Raw genomic sequence first — 20,902 nt, forward strand, 5'->3', positions numbered from 1 at the left:
TGTTGTGGATTCTTTTTTAAATTAAATTTAATTTTTTTGCAGTTTTTGGCCAGGGCTGGGTGGAACCTGCCACCTCTGGCATATGGGGCCGATACCTTACCCCTTTGAGCCACAGGCGCCGCCCTGTTGTGGATTCTTTATGTGTGAATTTACCTACTCACTAAAATTTACTTGCAACCCCAAATATGATACTCATGGTTCTTTCATAGTCCCTCACAGACGTGCTCAGAGTAACAAAAAATGTGAGTTCTTGGGCGCACATGTTCCCAGCTGAGGCTAAAGAAGGCTGCATTTACTTTCTTGTTTCAGCTCTCATGCTATAAACAAAGTGTCCTTTTCACAGTCTATTTCGTGTCACTTTATTTTTTTGCATTTTTGTGCTTTTTATTGGTGACCCTGCTGTTTAAAATAGTCCTCACTTATAGTGCTAAAGTGCCTTCTAGTGTTCCCAAGTACAAGAGGCTGGGAGGTGCCTTATGTAGAAGATGCATGTTGGTTAAGCTTCATCCAGACATGAGTTGTAGCGCTGCTTGCCATGAATTTAATGTTATCACTGATGTATATGTGTACTAAATAAGGTGTCTCTGAACAGAAATACACATTAAATAAGGTTATGTATTGATCAGTTGATGAAAACCAGTTCTGAATCAAGACCGAAGCTGGTAATGTCCCTTGGAAACTACCTGGCAGGATATATCTGCCTCCTATTCCCACCTGCTCTGTCCTGTTGCCAATAAGGCTCCATACCTCACAGACCAATTCTGATATGGCACAGATTTGAGTGAGTCTAAGTGCTGATATTGAACAAAGTAGCATCTGAGCTATGGAAAACACTTGCAAAGGTGGACTCAATGCAGTGAAGTTTGGGAATTCGTGAATGTGCATGGAAAAGGAAATTCTGATGTAGGTTACAGAGAGTTGCTTTTGGATACTAAGCTTAAGTGTAAACTTCAAGAAAACTCTTGAGTAGACTATTGAGCATATGAAGAATAACTACCTAGGGAAAAAAAGTGATCACCTGGAATCAACCTGAGCTCGCCTAGAATAAATCATGACCTTTGTTTCAGACTTTTGTTTTTGGTTATCTTAAAAAGATGGCAGTGAATATGTTTATGCATTTACTTTTTTCTTCTCTTGTATTATTTCCTGTAGGGGGCACTTGTTTTGAGTCAGGCAAAGGGAGGGAAAGTAGACCTAGGGAACAGTGTGGGGAAGAGCAAGGAAACAGTAAGGAGCAATCTTAGAGCAGTTTGGTGAGCATTGGCTGGTTCAGTTTGAAGTGAGGAGTGGTGGGAGATGGGGCTGATGAAGGAGGAACTTGAATTTTAACACAGCTGGTGGGGATTCAATGGGAGCAGATAGGACAGAAGTAGAGGCAAATAATCATGAATGGTGAATGTAGGCATAGGAGAGGGGACATGTGTCAGCAACTGGATTCATTCAAACATTTAATAAATCCTTATTGCATACTTTCTGAGAATGAGCCCTTTTCTCTCTCCAAGCCAAATGTCTACATACTGTTACGACTTGTACACCAATTTCCAAATTTCTTCCTTGGATGAGTAGGAGACCATCATTTCCCTGATGCACAGCACTCACCATATGTTTACAGAATGGATGTTTTTGAATTAGTCCTTGCTCCGGCATTTTCAGATTTTCTTTCTTTTTTTTTTTTTTTTGAGACAGAGCCTCAAGTTGTCCCCCTGGGTAGAGTGCCGTGGCATTACAGCTCACAGCAACCTCCAACTCCTGGGCTCAAGCGAGTCTCCTGCCTCCACCTCCCAAGTAGCTGGGACCACAGGCGCCCGCCACAACGCCTGGCCATTTTTTGGTTGCAGCCCTCATTATTGTTTGGCGGGTCCGGGCTGGGGATTCGAACCTGCCACCCTAGGTGTACGTGGCTGGCGCCTTAGTGAATCATTGCTTCAACTCAGGAGTTTGAGTTGAGCCACAGGCGCTGAGCCACATTTTCAGATTTTCAACTAAATTTCCTCTTTATCCTTCCCTTAGAAATACGCTCATGAGTTAAATTTATCATCCATCACTAACAACCAATCTTTCCTTAATTCTGCTGAAATTTTTGCCTCAACTCTGGATTTGAGAAACTTAGAGAAGATCTAAACTTCTATCCTCCCCTCCAGTTCATTCATAAAACCTGCAGGATTTTGTTTCTGCTCCTAGTATGTGACTTAAAGTGATATTTCAGGCACTGCCAATCCTAGCTCCTCTCTCGCCTGTTCAATTTTCTTTCCTTTTTTTTTTTAGAGATAGGGTCTTATTTTGTCGCCCTCGGTAGAGTGCTATGGTGCCATAGCTCACAGCAACCTCCAGCTCTTGGACTTACACAATTGTCTTGCCTCAGCCTCTCAAATAGCTGGGACCATCTGCGCCTGCCATAACACCGGCTATTTTTTGTTGCAGTTTGGCCAGGGCCAGCCTTGAACCCTCCACCCTCAGTATATGGGTCTGGTGCCTACTCACTGAGCCACAGGTGCCACCTGACTGTTCAATTTTCAATCCAATTATTCTGACTTTTCAGAGGTAGCATGGACAATTAATCCTTAATTTTCATCTCTTTATATTCTAACTTTGTGTGGTAAATCAAATTATTGGTTATATCTATGTTTTGTTTTGTTTTATGTTTTAAAGGCTCCATTCTCTGTACTGTCACAGACCACACCAATTTGTTTCTCCTCCTGCATCTCAGAGGTCTTCTCACCTTTTAAATATGAGAACTCTGAGGCCCCATCTGCCCTTCTCCCTCCTTCCTTCATTTCTACTCTCCTTTCTATCCTTTGTATGCTGTCTTGCTATCAAATATTATTTTAGAAAGACCTATAAATAAATACCTGGTTCCAATGTCACTCTGACTGCAGTCTGACCTTCATCTCCTGCTGATGTATCTCTGAACATGGTCCACTAGTGTTTAACGGACAACCAACCACAAACTACTAATTGAATGTGGAATAAACTCCACATATGGGTATTCAAAAGCCTCCAAACTTTGGCCTCAACCTAACCTCCTCACTTTTCACTTACCCCTCCCAGATACTTTATGATTCCCTTAAACTAGTGAGTCAGTCCACCTGTTCTGCACTGGTTCCTCTAGGCTTGCTCTGTCCCCTGTGCTTGAAAGACTTGATGATTTTAGCCAGATTGTCACTGACTTTTGTTATCTATTACTCACAAAGTGTTTTGTTAGTATTCAGCCAATAAGGAGAAAAGCTTGCTCCTGAAAGAGACTAAGTCACCAGTACAAAGATTAAAGCAGCCATATTTTTATTGTGGAATCAACCTACGTGCCAACCAATTCATCGTAGAGTAACAAAATATGTTTAACATGGAGCACTACTTAGCCATTAAAAACAATGCATTAAGGCCTTTTGCAGAAATTAGGATGGAACTGGAGACTACTATCTTAAGCATCTTGAGACTGGAAAGACAAACGCCACATATATTTTAATAAACTGGAACCAACTGATGGCGCAAGCATGCACAGAGGGAAGTAAAAGTCTTTAGAAATAAAGCAGAGGTGAGGGAGGAAGGAAGAAAGAAAGGGCAAAAACCTACCTTATGCATACAATGAGCACTATTCAGGTGGTGGGCACATTTATAGCACTGACTCTAGCATTACAAAAGCTATCCTCATAGTATTTTGCAATAAAAAAACCCCAAGAAAATAAAAAATATGAAGAGCACAAGTGCCATCTAGTGGTATAAGGAGGTAGTTGCAGGGGAAACTGGTCCATTATTCAAACATTTATGGAGAGCCTGGTATGTCAAATGCTGGGTACTGTAATAGGTACTTGAAATATAGCAGTGAATAAATTAGATAAAAACCTCTGAATTTACAGTGCTTATATGAGCTGCTTTCTGGATTTATCATAGCTAAATAAGGATAACCAAAGTCAATACCTCAATTAGGGGCTTGAAAAAGAATGGGGGGCTTGAAAAATCCAGTTACAGTTAGCCACGTCACTATAGTTTCCAGGATAGTTAAGACTCTGTATGAAGCCTTCTTCAAAAAGAACAGTTAAGAAACTGCAACCTGAATCTGGAACACAGGAAAAAGATCTAAACAAATGGCACTACACTAATGAGGAGGAATTCTCATTGTTCTACTTTCTGTCTCCTCAAAGTGACACGTGAAATAAATTTTTAGACAGACCCAACAAGAAGGAGAGATTTGTGCATTGATTTCCCAGAACTCTTTAGGCGCTCTCAACTCACTTGGGTTGTGCTAAAGATGAATTATCTAGGCTAACTCAGGGCTAAAAGAGATATTAAACCCTGTTCCTTAGCTAGCCTGCATTATTCACTACAGAGCCAGTGGGCCTTGGGAGAGGGCTCCCTGCCCCTGGCCTAGTTTCCATAGCTCCTAAGTATCTACAAAAGCCTGAGATAGTATATATAAAAGGAAATGGTTTTACCAGGAAGGTAGTTTGGCTTAAGAGGTTTATAGGTGAGATTAAACCTAGTAGCATAATTTGTGGCATCGGAGATTAACTCCAGCCTTATAGAATTGGAGCCAACAAGAATGGATGAAGTCAGACTTTCTCCATAAAAATTTCCTGCAATATGAGAAAGAAGATTCTTTACTCAGAATCTAGAAAGCAGTACTCATTAAATGACTTAAGGAGAATTGAATTTGCCATGATACTTCAGGGTTGTCTAAATCAGGGTTTCTTAACCTTGGCACTATTAGTATTTTGAACAAGAACATTCTTGTGTTCACATGTCCTTGGTAGGAAGTTTAATAGCATTCTCAACTTCTACTGGTAATACTCACTCTGGTTGTGACATTCAAACATGTTTCTAAGAATTCCCAAATGTCTCCTGGGGGACATGATCACTTCCAGTTGAGAACCACAGTCACTCCATTTCTGTTTCTTATGTAAGTAACCTTTGTTAGCTATTTATATTTTTCATATTAGCTACATGAGGCAAGTGAAGGTCATTTTCACAACTATGAAAGCCAGGTTTTGCCAGGATGGGGGAAACCTGAGGGGCCTTGTGATACGTCATTTTTACTCCTGATGGGCTCCAGGTCTGGCAGGTGGCTCTAGAAAGTGTGGTTTGATGGGAAGGAGATGGAACAGGTGAAATGCACCATGACCTTGCAGCCTTCACACAGACTCAGATTCAATTCCTTCCTACTCCCAATTCTAAATTTCAAAATTGGAAATAGGAAGTGCAGTGCTTAGAGATGGCTCTAAGTGAGAAATAGTGTAACCAGGTCTCTTTAAGCCCACTTCTCACTGGTTTCTGCCTGACAGTAAGAAATTCCACTCACCAATGAGTCTGTCTTCTAAAGAATATATTGACAGGTAATTGTGGTGACAAGTCTCAACGTCCAAGTGAAAAAAGCTGAGTAACACATGCATTTCATTTCCTCTGGTACTAACAGGGTCCAGACACATAGTCTGTAGGCAGATCACAGAGAGAGTATTATTTCTAGACAGAAAGTGACAGTCACAGTTCAATTGGCAGGCACAACCAGACGAGGGGTGGGAGTCAGGGGGAGGGCGGCAGAGAGGCTACTCCCTGTTTGCTCTCATAATATAGCTGGAGGTTTTCTGTGAAGTGCAGCTCCCCCTCAGACCCACTGACTACTCTGTCCTTCTCTGCGCCAGGCTGAGAGGGAAAGCCAGGAGAACAGGGTGAACGATGAGGGTGAGCCACATGGCCCCTCCTAGAACCTGCACAGAAGTAGTAGCTCCTGGTTCTTCTTGATGTACTCTTCCATTTTTCAGGAAACCTTTTCCTCTCTTGGCTCCTATAATGCCTGTGCTTTTTTTGTTTGTTTTTTTATAAATCCTGCTTAACCTTGAGATTTTATGATTTTTTTTTTTTTTTTTTTTTTTTTTGAGAATGAGTGTCACTTTGTCACTCTGGGTAAAGTCCTGTGTTGTTATTACAACTCACAGCAATCTCAAACTCCTGAGTTGAAGCAATTCTCTTGCCTCAGCCTTCCAAGTAGCTGGGACTACAGGTGTGTACCACCATGCATTTTTTTTTTTTAACAGAGAATGGGGGGGGGTCTCACTTTGGCTTAGGTTGGTCTCGAACTCCTGAGCTCAAGCAATCCACCTAGCTCAGCTTCCCAGAGTGCTAGGATTATAGGCATGCGCCACCCTGTGGAGCCTCTATGACTTTTTCTTCCTCTTAACTCTTCTCTCTTTGACTCCACACTTCATTTCATGAGCACATGTATTTCCCAGGTTCTATCCTTACTCCTCATCTTCTCTCTCTCTGAAAAGTCTCATTCATACCCTCAGCTTCACATATCTCTGCATTCTGAACTTTAGACCTGATTTTACAATGGTCTCCTAGCTATGCCCCCCAGATTCAACATGCTACAAATAGAGTTCCTCTGGGTCAGCAAAACTTCATCTGCTCTGATTCTTTTCCTTTCTGTGCCCTTTTCTTAGTCTCTCTCATGCTCAAAACTTTGGTACTATCTTTGATTTCTCCCTCTCCCTTACTACCCTTCATCTTGTTGGCTACCAAGTGCTAATTTTTCTTGTTTATATTTCTTCCTTTCCTTCTTTGACCATTATCTTGGTTAAAGCCTTCAGTTTTTGTCTCTCAAATTAATGCAGGATATCATGAGCTCACTGGGAATTATTTCCCCCACAACCTACATATCCCCTACATGCTGATATTATACCATTAAAGTATATTCCAAATTTATTATCTGATTAATCAGCTTGTTTATTACTAAAGTCCAGACTTTTTTGATTGACATTTAAAGTTTCCACAGTTTTATTTCAAGTTGCCTGTCTATTCTTCTCATTCATAAAACCCCATCACACATACCAGGATCCTTTGGCTGGTTTATTCATCTCTGTTCTACCAGACATTTTCCTATCGCCATCCTTTAATATCCATTTTTTGATAAGAATGTTTCCCTGAGCTAGAATCCTTTTCTTTACCCATATTCCATTTCTACCTGTCCAAATCCTACTCGGCCTTCAAGGTTTAACTTAAAAAGTGTCTATTTTCCAAAGTCTCCCCTACTTGTCTATTTAGAACTAGAAGCAGCCTCCCACTCCTCTGAGCTCTCAAGTATCATTTTCCATATTGTTCGTTGTAGATATTTCCACAGGTTCACAGGACTACCAAAGATTTGAGCTAAGACATCTTAGAGACTATCTGGTCCAAACTCCTTTCTTTATGGATGAAGAAACTGAGGGCTGGAGATGGGAAAGAGCTTTTCCAAAGTCACAGAATGAATCCATTGCAGAGTTGTTGTGTATGTATGTCAGGTAGGGGATGACACCCTTATGTAAGTAGGAACATTTTCCAGGGAAGGTATGTAGGTTATTGACCACATCGGCATTGCCTCATGCTCTTTCCTCGAGTCTCTGATTGAAAGCTAGGGTTTGGCAAATGTCAGCTGAGTTGAGGTGGAGCTCTGGATTGACAAAAAGTGAAATGGGAGGGAATTGGGGGCTCCTACTGCCCCTGGGATTGTTCAGACTGGCAGGGAATGACTGCTACAGGTGGTAGTTTTAAACGTAGTAAGCATAGAGAACTCTTGAAGGGGAAGACTTTTGATTATAAAGGGAATTGATATTCAGAAATGCTAGATGTTAATTCATGATCCTACAAAGCAGGCTGCAAGGAATCCCCACCTCTAGAACTTGTTCTCCCCTCCCTGGGAAAGAAAAAGAAAGATGCGATTCAAAGCTTGTGGCGTACAGAACCACAGAATTACTTGGTACTATTGTTGATTCCTCCTTCTCTATTTCACCACCTTTCATCTAAGTGGCTGCCAAGTCTGAACCGTCCTTGTTTCTATTCCGTCATTTTCATTCCTCTCTGACCACTGCCTTAGCAAAAATAAATTCTTGCTATTTCAAGAAATTAGCATCTCCTTGACGCAAAAGTGCTGAGATTTTTAAAGTCAATATTCAACTAATGGAAATCTAATCTATGGAAAGAACAGAAGAAACAAACTGACAAAGTAGGAAGGGGACCCTGGTGTTTTAAGGAGATTATTTCACTTCACTTTTGAATGGGCTGATTAAGAAAAAATGATTAAAGCAGGTCCTGTGGCTCAGTGGGTAGGGTGCTGGCCCCATATACCAAAGGTGTGGGTTCCAAACTGACCCCGGCCAGCTAAAAACAGTAGTGGCAACTACAACAAAAAGTAGCCAGGTGTTGTGATGGGCGCCTGTAGTCCCAGCTACTCAGGAGGCTGAGGCAAGAGAATTACTTGAGCCCAAGAGTTTGAGGTTGCTATAAGGTGTGATGCCACAGCACTCTACTCAGGGTGACAGAATGAGACTCTGTCTAAAAAAAAAAAAGAAGAAAAGAAAAAGTGATTAACTTAGAGGTTACACTGAGCAAGAAGAGGTTATTTATTTATTTATTTTTTTGAGACAGAGCCTCAAGCTGTTTCCCTGGGTAGAGTGCTGTGACATCACAGCTCACAGCAACCTCCAAGTCCTGGGCTTAAGCGAGTCTCCTGCCTCCACCTCCCAAGTAGCTGGGACCACAGGCGCCTGCCACAACGCCCGGCTATTTTTTGGTTGCAGCCGTCATTGTTGTTTGGCAGGCCCGGGCTGGATTCGAACCCGCCACCTTAGGTGTATGTGGCTGGCACCTTAGCCACTTGAGCCACAAGCGCTGAGCTAGAAGAGGTTATTTTTATATGAGAATGGTGGCTAGAGATGGAAATAATTTTCCCACAACTACAAAAGGGTTGCTGAGATGGCCACAGCTTAAACTGAAGGCTCAGATACGTACTACTATACCATACACTTGAACACAAACTTAGGTTCTTACTAAACTAATTTGAATTAACCTCTTTGGGAAAAGACAAAAAGCCTTTTTGAGGGCAAAAACCATTAGTTAAGAAAACAATTAAGTTGCATTTTCAGGTAGAAATGAAATTCCCTTGCTGTCCCCCCTCCCTCTTAATTCATATGTCAAAGCCCTAACTCCTGATGTGACTATATGTAAGGATTCAGTGTGAAGGTGGCCATTTGCAAGTCAGGAAGAGAGGCCTCACTAGGATCTAACCTTGCTGGTACCTTGATCTTGGACTTCTAGCCTCCAGACTGTGAGAAAATAAAAGATCTGTTGTTTAAGTCAAAAATAAAAGAGAAATAGCAATTAGTTCATGGTCAGTTTAGTAGAAGGATGCACACTCAGTCATCCCTTGGTATTGGTTCCAGGACCCCTTTGGACACTAGAACCTGAAGATACTCAAGTCCCTATATGTAGTGTTTGAATGTAATCTATGGACAGATTCCTCTATACAGCATTTCAATCATCTCTAGATTACTTATAATACTTAATACAATGTAAATGCTATGTAATAGTTGTTATGCCATCAATTAAAAATTTGTATTATATTTCATGGTTATTTCTTCTTTTTTTCTCCCCTGAATATTTCCAGTCCATGGTAGATTGAATCCACCGATGCAGAACCTACAGATATGGAGGACCACCTGTTTATAGACCTTGGCCTTTTCAGATACTATGCCTGGAAACCTTCCTATACTTATGCCAGGACTTCAGTCTTGGCACTATTAAGACTTTGAGAGGGATCACTCTTTGTTGTACTTAGCAGCATCCTGGTCCCCTAGCCCCTGGGAACAGTTGTGACAATTCAAATTATCTTCTGACATTTCCTTCTGGGGGCAAAACTGTCCCTGGTTGATAACTACTGACCTCTGCCATAGCTTGCTGGATCTTACCAGAACAGTTGAGAAGAGGTGAAAACATATCATCAGCTGAGATAGTTTCAATTAAAGGCAAATTTGACAAAATCTGGGATGGATGGGTTCATTTTTTTTTAATTGAATTTTGCATGCTGCACCACATACCGTATTTTACTCTTGTTTTAGAGTAAACTCAGTAAATGTCACAATCCTTAAGTTCTACACAACAAAGAAGTCCAGCCCATCTGTACCTGGGTCTTGTCTTATCTAGACTCTGCCCGTATTTTCTCTGGCTCTAGCAGAATTACAGCTTCTTAACCTTGTGTGATGGCTTCTTTATCAGTCTGGATGTGTTTAAGGATCCATGGAAGCAGTTTACTAACATCTGTGAAGATCCCGGGGGATCCTTGGTCACTTTGATAACTTTGCTCCATATTGTTTCTCCAGCCTCGACCACAGCCCAAGCCCCAGGAAGTCACACCAGCCAGAGTCCAGGCCCCTTTCTCATTCCGGCACATGAGTGACCCTCCTGAATCTCCCTGCAAGGGGAAAAGGCCTTTGTTACCATCATTGTCAATGCTATACACAAAAGTGCTCACTTTCCAATCACAAGTATGCTGGATAAGGAGTAATAATATTTCTTCATTTCTTAGACTCAGGGGGTTGTTAGAACAGCCAAGCAAAATTCCCATATGATCCCCAAATATCACTGGAACCCATTAAATCTACCTTCTTTCCCATCCTAGGCTTTCGACAAAGCTGTAGGCGTTCTTCTTTCTCCTATTTCATGCTACAGACTCAGGGAAGTCTTGCTCAGCAATAAAATTGACCTAGTTCCTTGGTTAGCAGGAAGAATGGGGGAAAGCAAAGTTCCCAACATCCATAAAATGGAAATTTCTAAACAGGAAAAGCCAGCCATCTTTCAAGGATGAGAGATCCCTGAATTCATTTCTGGTGTTATCTCTTTATTTGATCTTTTGGAATAAGCAAATGACCTCTAAATTAATACTCCTTGCTAAAATTCTTTAAATTGTCCCTTTCTTTTGATTTAACCCCCGTGGCTCCTTCTAATCCTTTCTAGATTCCAGTCTTGGTGCCTGGACTCAGCCTTCTTTCAGCCTCTTGCCTGCTAACAAAGCTGAGGGAAGCCTTGCCCAGACCCTGTCAGCCTAGCAGCTGGCACCCACCTGACATGCGTCTTTCCCTCCTTCAGGGAAGCCTGTGCAGAGAAAGGTATTTCCACTAATGAACTGCTTCAGGGATGATAGAGCTTCCATGCACTCATTCTGGGTCAAAATTGGCAGGTTCACTTCCTGTAAAACTTGCGGGAGGATACCATCTGGAAAACATAGGGAAGGACGTCTGGCAAGGCTGGCTGACTCACAGATGTTTGTGAAATTGGAAAGCTTTAAAAGAGCAATATCATAGTCCATTGATTTCTGAGCTGCAGGTGTCTCATTCAGGTTTGACTCCTTTGGAAAGACCTGAATTTCTAAGTACAATATGACATCCTCTGTCTTTAAAAATGTTTGCACAATTGCTATTAAAAAGTAGATTAAGAATTCTATTTCTGATTACCCACCAGAAAGTTCTGGCCTCTGATTAAGAAGCGTGGCATAGAAGTTCTTACCTTCACCCAAGCGGCCCCATCCTGCTGTTGTACAAGTAAGTCCAGCCTCAAATCGTTCCCCTGGCTCTGGAAGACATATGGGCCCCACAAATCGGCCTGAAGGAAAGGTCAAGACAGGGCTTGTCTTACTCATGGAGGAGAGGATACCATAAGTCACTTGCCAATTGGCATCCAGGTAGTCCCCTGATGACCTGGGTAAGAGTTGCAATATCTCTGATAACTCCAGGAGTCACTTGTCAATGACCCTCGCCTGCCTGCACATAATCCTAAATCCAGAACCATAAGCAAAAAGAGTTTCAGCTAGGGGAATTTCTATCCCAAATTCTTGTCTCAAAGTGCTTGAGCCAGAACAGTTGGGCATATGCACATAATATATACTTCAAGGAATGTGCCATGGGAAGAGGTTATGGAGAAAAGGGGGTGGATAATTCAGAGTGAGCCTCAAATGTTTACCAAATTGGAAGGCTCCAGCCATCTTCAACAGGGCAATATCATAGTCCATTGGTTTCTTGGTGGAGAAATGTGGGTGTTTGATGACAGATTCAATGGGGAGGGTTTGTTCTTCTGGCTCTTCCTGGCTCAAGTCATGTTCTCCAGCTGTGATATTCAAAGTTGACATGTTGCTTCTAAGAAAAGGAAGCAGCAATATGAATGAATTGTGCAGTGCCTCTGAGTACAGTTGCAATGGTTGACAAACTGGCCTCTTCAAAATGAATATGGATGGATAATGTGGGATGTGAGTACATTGAGCAGAAAACATGAGAATGATTCCAAAACTATTAGAAAAAAAAATACACATTCCCAGTTTCAGTGGATGGCTAGTAAAGAGAGGCCTCATCTGGAGCCAATGATGAGATAAATTTCATAATTTGTGATGTTGTTTATAAACATCTAGAGATGGAGATATACATTCATTTATAAATATCTAGAGATGGAGACATACATTCAGGGTTCTAAAGCTATAGAGGACTTTATTCAGTTACCCTAAGAGGCTGATCAGGCCTCAATACCAGTGAGATCCTTTGGGAATGATTTGTGATTCCTAGTACATATGCTGCTTTGGTGTCAGTGTTCTTATCCTTAGAAAGTCAGACAGCAGCATAACTCTGATGTCCCATAGAGCATGCATATTCAGGCTTTAGGATTGATTACAGTGGAAAGTTGGGATCTTCTTTTCTTCTTTATGTTTGTAATTTAGAGACCTGGCCTGACTTTGGAAAGTCTCCATCTTCCTGGGTCAATGTTGTTTGAAAAGGAACTCAGCATAATTCATTAAGCTGGATTAAGACTTTTGAGCATACTATTCTTTGAGACCCTTCATTCTCAGAAGTGGTGCTTTTATACAAAATTGGAAAGGGCATGATTTTCTCTGGGTATATTTCCCTGACTCTTGGCTACATGGAGTACCTGACTTAAGGGATAGCATCTTTCCAGGCTACCATCTACCACATTGCAGTGAAATGATCAGTTGGTTCCTTTTTTAGACTCTCAACTCTTTGGGGGCAGGAATTGTGTTTTAGTCGTTTTGGTGTCTTTGGCATCCACTAGTGTCTGGTACCAAGTAAACATCCAAGGAATGTTGCAGACATGAAATTAAAGAGGGAAAATATGAGGGGAGCCTAGTGCATACCAAGAGCACTGACAATATTAGGACATTTGGATCATACCAGACGTGGATAAAGAATGGAAGCTACTGAACTGAGGCTTAGAGAGTCAGGATCAATAGAAAAGAAGGTGCAGAAGCCTACTTTGCATTTTACTGGCTTCCTTTTATTTTTCTCTTCTTTTATCCATTTCTTTCTTTTCTTTTTTGTTGAGACAGGGTCTCACTTTGTCACCCTTGGTAGAGTGCTGTGTCGTCACAGCTCACAGCAACCTCAAACTCCTAGGCTCAACCAATTCCCTTGGCTCAGGCTCCCAAGTATCTGGGACTATAGGCAACTTCCACAAGCCTGGCTATTTTTAGAGGCAGGGTCTTACTCGGGCTCAGGCTGGTTTTGAACCTGTGAGCTCAGGCAATCCACCCACCTCGTCCTCTGGGATTATAGGTATGAATTAACTTTTTTGCTGCAATTTAAGAAAACCAGGAGAAAAATTTCAAAAATCCTTCTTTGTAATGCTCTTTTTTCTCACTTGAATGTTATTTATTTTTAACTTTCTTAATTTTAAGTGAATGAAGTGTTTTTTTCCTGCAAAGAATAGGTGCTTTCTACCAACTTGAGTACTATCTGACAATGCCACCCAGCTCCATTTGTGCCATGAAATCAGAATAGTCCTCACTAAAGCAATATTCACTCATCACACAGATCCAGGTTTTAAAAGACTTACTGCTGCTAATTTTCCAAGGGAGAAGAAAGAGTGGACTCATCTTCATCCATGAGCTAGGCTTTTCCTACCTGTATGCAACGCAGTGAGCAGCTGTGATCACCCATTGTGGAGAGATGATGGTTCCTCCACAGACATGCTTCTGCTTTTTTTTCAGAGACACCTAAATTGCAAAGACCTAAATGGAGGTGAGTTAATATCCTGGATTCCCCCAAAACATGGTGAAGAAGCATATTCTGAAATCAGACTCAGATATTTTACTCATAAATATTAGTAATCATGCACTGTGAAGGGTGCAACTCTTCACAGCAACACTGTAGCTCAGAAGAAGAGTAGTGCTGGAATTATTATAACAGAACATGCACAGCCCCCATCTATGCAAGAGGTTGTTAATTTGAAATGATCACGTATAAAGGTTATGATGAGTTGGCAATTAGGAATGTTAGTACATATTAATTTTTATAACACTGTTGATGCAGATCTATTATTCTAACAGTATGAACAGTATCTATGGATGAAGACAAAGAGTGTACGGTACAGTAGAGTTCAGCTGAAGATATCTGGAAGGAAAGCAAAGTAAGGACCAGGAATCTTTTCAACATATTCTTCAATTCCTCTAAGTCTCTTAGAGAAATAGTTTGGACCTACCATTTTCTCATGCTTTTAAGTATTTGACCTCTATACCTTTTTCATGCCTCTTGTTTGTCTCTTTAACATACTTTCTATTTTTGGTTTATCCTACCATTTTTTTCTTTTTGAGACAGAGTCTCACTTTGTCACCCTCAGTACAGTGCTGTGGTGTCACAGCTCACAGCAACATCCTGCTCTTGGGCTTAGGCAATTCTGTTGCCTCAGCCCCCGGAGTAGCTAGGACTATAGGTGCCTGCCATAATGCCTGGCTATTTTTCTTTGTTGTTGCAGTTTGGTCAGGGCTGGGTTCAAACCTGGCACCCTTGGTATATGGGGCTGGTGCCTTACTTACTGAGCCACAGGTGCTGCCTGGTTTATCCTACTTTTATTTGATTCTAAAATGACTTTCTGTGTACAAGTAAATACTTTAGCAAGCATACGCCCATTTTTGGAAGTAGTAAAAAGGTAATCTGTTAGAATTAGCCCCCTTTTAACCAAAAAGCCCATAAGAGAAAGTAACAGAGAAGAGGCTAGAATAGACCAAAGAGCAAATAAGTAAACGTCAATGAATCACTCTTACTATGATTTGCATATGAACTTCTGACTTGATCAACCAATTGATTAAGCAACTGATCAATCAATTATTCAACTAAGTAATCAGTTAATCAAATGGCAATGACTCAGATACTCAGTCAACCCACTAAACATAAACTCAATCAATCAGGAATTACTAAATAGCCATTGACCTAATATGCCTGACTCAAGAGAAGTAAAAATAAAATGGATTGTTCTCCTTGAAAAAGTTAAGAGGAAAGAATATAGCATGAATCCTGGGTTAAGAAAATTGGGAGACTGTAAAAGATAATAAATGTAAATGCCATGGGTTAGAGATAGAGGTGCAAAGGCATTTCTATGGCATAGGAGGTTGAAGAGATTAAATTTGGACAGAATTCTTAGGACATTAATTAATAAGGAGGTAGTATTCTTGATTATTCCTTGAGGGGTTCTATGGCTTGGTTGCAAACTTTATACCTAAATACAAAGTAGATATTAACTCTCTGGTTTTCTTTAAGTATAATAAAATATTTTAAAATATATACTTATTGAAATAAATTCTTAAAAATATACTTATAGAATGAAAAATATGTTTTATCAATTGTAAATTCAAAAGATTTTTAGGGTCTAGAAGTAGGATTTTGGTCTTAGAGGCTGAAAGATTGGGACAGAATTCTTAATATGTGGTTTCAAATACATAAAACAAATCAATAGCACATGTATCTATTCTAAACAGACCTCCTTCTGGAACTCAACTGATGTATATCTTGAGGGACTTGGGTCTTTGTGCACATGCATGAGATCTTTTGTGAGCAGATAAGCAGAATGGAGCACCGAGACTACCATGTGACTCTGGGAGATCCAATCCTGACAAATCTCACAGCCCACTCATGAAAGCTTGTTCCCTGAGACTCACCTGCCAGGGATAGGAACCCTTTTCCACTTGGTTTCCTCCAAGAATGCGACTGAAAATTTTAAAATAACTCCAAGGATGTGCCTTAGTCAGAATTTGCCCACAATTGGGAGCTGAGAAAAAGATAAACATTGAGTAATTAGATAGTTTCTAGAACTGAGGGATACAGTAAATTCTGAGCCAGAAAAAAATGGTAAGACATGGAATATGTAGAAAGATGATAAAATGGCTTTGTTGAGATTTGCTGTGATTTGTGGCACAAGGGATTGTTTGAATTTTGTTACACAGAACATGTGTATCATAAAGAGATGTAATTTTCTGTCATGAAGATGAAGGTCCTCATGGGTAGATCTCCATGAGTTATCAGTAATGAAACCAGTTTTTGATTCTGAGCTCTCTGGCCCCTAAGAGGCTCCTCACAACACTCTGGATCCTCCTGTGATATTTATCACATGCCATCATGGCTACTCCTATCTATTTGAACCCAACTAGACTGTGGGCTCCTCAAAGATAAGAACCTAACCTTAGAAGTATCTATATCTATAGTATCTAGCACAGCTCCTGATACATAGAAGTTATTCAATTAATTTGCTGATGTCATAGTCTTCCTTAGATTGCAATTGTGTATATATCATCTCTGATTCATCCCTGAGAATGAGTCTGAGACCATGGCCTTTAGTGTCTGGAACACAGTTGGATATCAATAAATCTTTATAGATTTAATTCTCTATGGGGATGGAAAGTGACAGTTTGATTGTTCAAGAGAGTAGAGTAGAAAGAAGACAGTATCCTGATTCACATCCCATTGTTAGGATAGAGGGCTTCTAGGTAATGAAAGAACTCCTTACTCTTTGTGTAAAAGATATCACCCCTAAACATATTGCATTTACTTATTTTTCCTCAATGGAATTTTTGACTCCCTGGCTGAGAGACAGGTTAGATTAAAGATGTTTACCACCCCTTGGTTCATTTTCTGTTCTCCTGAAGGTCCTTCTTTTCCCCATTTTTAAGGAGAGTATACAAAGCCTTGTCTCATAACCACCACACTTCATTGACTACTTAAATCCGTCAGTCCTTATTCTTCAGCCTGGTAGTCTTCCTAGATTTCCTCAAATGGGGTTGGGTATCTCTCCCTTGTGTTTTATATCAATCACTCTTTCTTCATCCCTTCAATAGTTCCTGTCTTGTAGCATTGTAATAATGAATTATTTACCTCTATTACTGGACTACAAACTACTTGAGGAAAAAAATACATCTATTCATCTCTGTATTTCTAAGATTTTAGCACCATTCTTGACATAAGTAAGCACTTAGAAAAGCTTCATGGATGAACAAATGATTTTTCCTAAGAATGCACCCTTAAGATAGCTCTTAGATCAATATGTTAAAATATACGTCTTTCTCACAACTTCTTGTTTAATCTTTGCTTTACATTTGTAAATCAAGCACTGTTATCCCCAAATTACATATAAAAAAATTATGAATCAAAATGATGTGCAACTAAACAATGGCAGAACACAGATGTAATACTAATTTTTTGATTCTGAATTCAGTACAAGGATAACATTGATCAAAACTGTATTTTCTATCTGTTTCAGTCACAAAAATTTAGACACAAAATTTACCATTTCCTGAACCCATTGAAACAAAGGCGGAAAATATGTTGATTCTCAGGGTTGGCACAAATATGACCATGAAGAAATCTTCCAAGACCTGTTCTTAGTTTGTTAATTGAGGACAAAGAAAAGGCCATTTACAAAATACTACAGTGACTATGCTTCATATTTCATGGAAAGATCATTTTCCAAAGGATTACAAATGCTGATAAATCCATGTTGGTTGCCAGAATTTGCTCTGTGAAAGAAGATGAGATTGATAATTTGTTCAAATAAGAGAACAATCCCAGCTTTTTTTTTTTTTTCTTAGCTTCACTAACTGAATTGGGATTATTCATATATTTGGATACATTTGTTGTATTCTATAAATGTTTCTAATCATAGTATTCCTATGTCATATGCTTATTACAGGTGAGAAAGTCAAAATAATTACTTGAAAAGTGATTAGATCTCCAAAATATATTTTCTTTTCCTATTTTCCCAAAGGAATATAGACTGGAGTTGTGATATTTTTTTCCAATGAAAAAGCAAAAGTTATTCCTTCATAAAAGGTAGTTATAGATTTCATTTGGAACTTACCTTTGGGAAGAGAAAGAGTTGCTGATTTACCTTGTTCGAAGCAGAACATTCCTAGTAGTAAAATCAGCTTGTTTCTGCTTATAGACATTTTGAGACTCAGAGTTTTTCCCTGAAATTTTAGAGAGACTAAAGAGAACAAAAACAGGAAGCCTTGGGAGATTAGAAGTAAGCCAATTCTAAAAACGTTTATTCATTAACCCAGACTTGAAGCATTCAACCATGTCTATATGATGTCTCTGAATGTGGTTTCTTGCAAGAATCAACCCCAGAGGCGGTCTCAGTTGAGTGATATTTCCATATCCCATTACACCTACATCAATTACTTGCTTCCACCAAGTGTATCTGGCTAACAAAGTGGTCGCTATGTAAGGATTTAACTTGAAAATATTACCTGCTTCTTTGTGTAGGGTACCACTTTCTATAAGAGGATTGACTGGCTATTGAATTTGTCCCTGTTTGCAATGCTCGACTTCCATACATGTTTGCTAACAACCCTTCTGGCCATTCTAAAATATTTTTCTTTTTTGTTCCAAATGTAACTACATGTTATTAAATCCATGTGTTAGAGAAAGAGAGGAAAGGACGCTCAGGTCATACTACTAGATAGTCATCTAGGATATTGTTCAATAGGACATTTGTGAATCTTCATTTTCCCATCATTTTCTTTTGTATTTATAGAAGGAAACACTAAATCTCCTTTACTTCTATACCTGGTAGATGTTTAGGCCCAGAAAAGTGACTATATTGCCTGCAAATCTTCCTTTCTCCTTGCTGAGTTTTTGACACACAGTGTATGAGAAACATTTACAGATTGATCAAAGCCATCTAGGACAACATAGGAATATGAAATTTTTTGGTCAATTTTTATAAGTTACCTGCCCAAACCAGCAAATGTCAAACCAAAAGCCACTAACTTCTTTTTGGTAACTTTTGCCCTTGTACAAAATATGTCTATAAAAATGTAACACCTACAGAGAATATAAATGCAAACCAAAAACTTTTTAAAACCTAAATTTTCTGAGTACCACATATTTAGAAAACATTAGTCAAGATCAAAGTTTTATAGCAGGAAGGTGAGTGATACCTGTTGCTCAGAAGGGTAGGGCGCCGGCCCCATATGCCAGAGGTGGTGGGTTCAAACCCAGCCCTGGCCAGAAATTGCAAAAAAAAAAAAAAAAAAAAGAAGGAAGCCCAAATCCCTAGTTGAAGCTTTATCCACAAATACCTTAATCCTGAAGCCAAAAATTTCTTTCTGGATTTTGGTGTGAGAATAATATCAGCCCCAAGAGGTAATCAATCAATGTCTATGCTATAATCAAAATCTTAATCTTCCTTTGACAACAAGTGCTCTTGAAGATTCTATTGCATTTTGTGTCACTTTTGAGAGCAACTTGACCCATAATATAGCCCTTCTGACACCAAATTAGCCTCAAGATTTATCCTGAGTCAGTGATTCAGAAGGCAGCTGGAAGAAATAAAGAACAAAACCAATTTGGAAGGACATGTTCTCCTCAAGAGTCAGTAGATATTCTATTACATTGGAGAGAAGACTTAGATGATCAAGAACTTCAGACAGTAGAATGATCTAATGAAGGAGTTTAGACACGAGGATTGAAGTGACTTGACACAGAATCTGTGTGATGGGTCTGAGGAGCTCTCAGGAAGACAAGCTGAGCAAATCTTGGGTCTGTATTTATTATCATAAAGCAGGAAGATGTAGTTAAAAATTACTTATCAAATGTCAGCACTAAAACAGGGAAATATGGAACATGTCAGACAGAATGTGTCCACTTGTTTTTATAAAACTGCAGACCTGAAGCAAGACTCCTGTTTTCTAGACTCCTGTTAAAGACAGATTAAAATCTGGAGAGTTTTTACCATAACTTTTGGTCTGGCTTAACAACACATTCTCATTTTCACATATACATTCTCAGAGGCTAGTTTTCCAACTCTCTGCATATTCACAGCTCACATACCTTCCTCATGATTCTTTAGGTCTCCTGAGCAGAATGAAGGCTCCTGCCAAAGGTCAGAGTAAGCAAAACAAGCTTCTGCTAGAAGCCCTGGTAAATCTAATCTAATCTAATAAATGTTACAAAATATTTGTTAATATTTTTGAAGAAATAAAAGAATAAATAAGAAAAGAAACTTTTTAAAAATAGGCTACACAGACTTGAAGAAAAGAGACACTCTAGAATAAATAATACACTCTTTAAAAAATAGGTTAAACAGTAGAGTACATGTAGCTGAAGAGAGAATTAATGCGTTAGAAGACAGATTTTAGAAATTACCCAGAATGTTGAGTGGGCATGAGGAGAGAGAAACATGTACAAAATAAAAAAGAAGTTATATGATGTCCAAAAAAGAATGAGAAAGTGAACTTATGTCTAATAGGAATGGCAGAGGAGATCGCAGTAGAAAGAAAAGAAGACAGGCAATATTACAAAACATAGTGGCCAAATCAAAACCCATGTAAGAGTTGAGAGAATAGTACAATGGGATATTCATGGACTCATCACTCTGATTCAACAATTACTCACACTTGGCCTATTTTGTCTTTTTACAGCATTGCAAGCCTTCCACATTCTTATTGTGAAACGAATCTTGGGTATTATATTATTTCATCTATAAATAATTTAATGAATATCTCTTAAAATAAGGATTCATTACAACATAGCCACAATACCATTATTAAATTAAAAAATGGATACTTTAAAAATACTTGATATTCAATGTTTGAATTCTTCAGTTGTCTCACATTTTTTTTTTACACTTGGCTTGAATTAAAAATTTGAACAACTTCTACCTTTTTCATTTAGTTGCTATATCTTATATCTTTTTAAAAGCCATAGCTTCCTTCCCTCTTTTTAGTTTGTGCAATTATTTTTGTTGAAAGAATTGGTTTTTAGTCCTTGGAATTTTCTACTGTCTATGTTTTGCTGATTGTAAAGCTGTGGTTTTAATGAACTCCTGTAATCCC

The 20,902-nt window shown here is 39.3% G+C and overlaps 1 protein-coding gene across 1 annotated transcript; it reads right to left on the reverse strand.

Moving 5' to 3' along the window:
- Nucleotides 1-3,920: 3,920 nt before the first annotated feature.
- Nucleotides 3,921-18,010, reverse strand: OVCH2 (ovochymase 2). Its single transcript, XM_003804004.1, is given in 13 exon segments — nucleotides 3,921-4,054; nucleotides 4,431-4,571; nucleotides 5,294-5,387; nucleotides 5,390-5,423; nucleotides 5,546-5,622; nucleotides 8,505-8,545; nucleotides 10,015-10,213; nucleotides 10,862-11,013; nucleotides 11,305-11,400; nucleotides 11,758-11,930; nucleotides 13,701-13,792; nucleotides 15,731-15,840; nucleotides 17,923-18,010. Coding segments are annotated over 13 exon segments (1,431 nt in total).
- Nucleotides 18,011-20,902: the final 2,892 nt, after the last annotated feature.

This window comes from Otolemur garnettii, unplaced genomic scaffold (genome assembly GCF_000181295.1).
Source record: "Otolemur garnettii isolate 467f Iridium unplaced genomic scaffold, OtoGar3 scaffold00001, whole genome shotgun sequence".
In the NCBI taxonomy this organism is placed as follows: domain Eukaryota; kingdom Metazoa; phylum Chordata; class Mammalia; order Primates; family Galagidae; genus Otolemur; species Otolemur garnettii.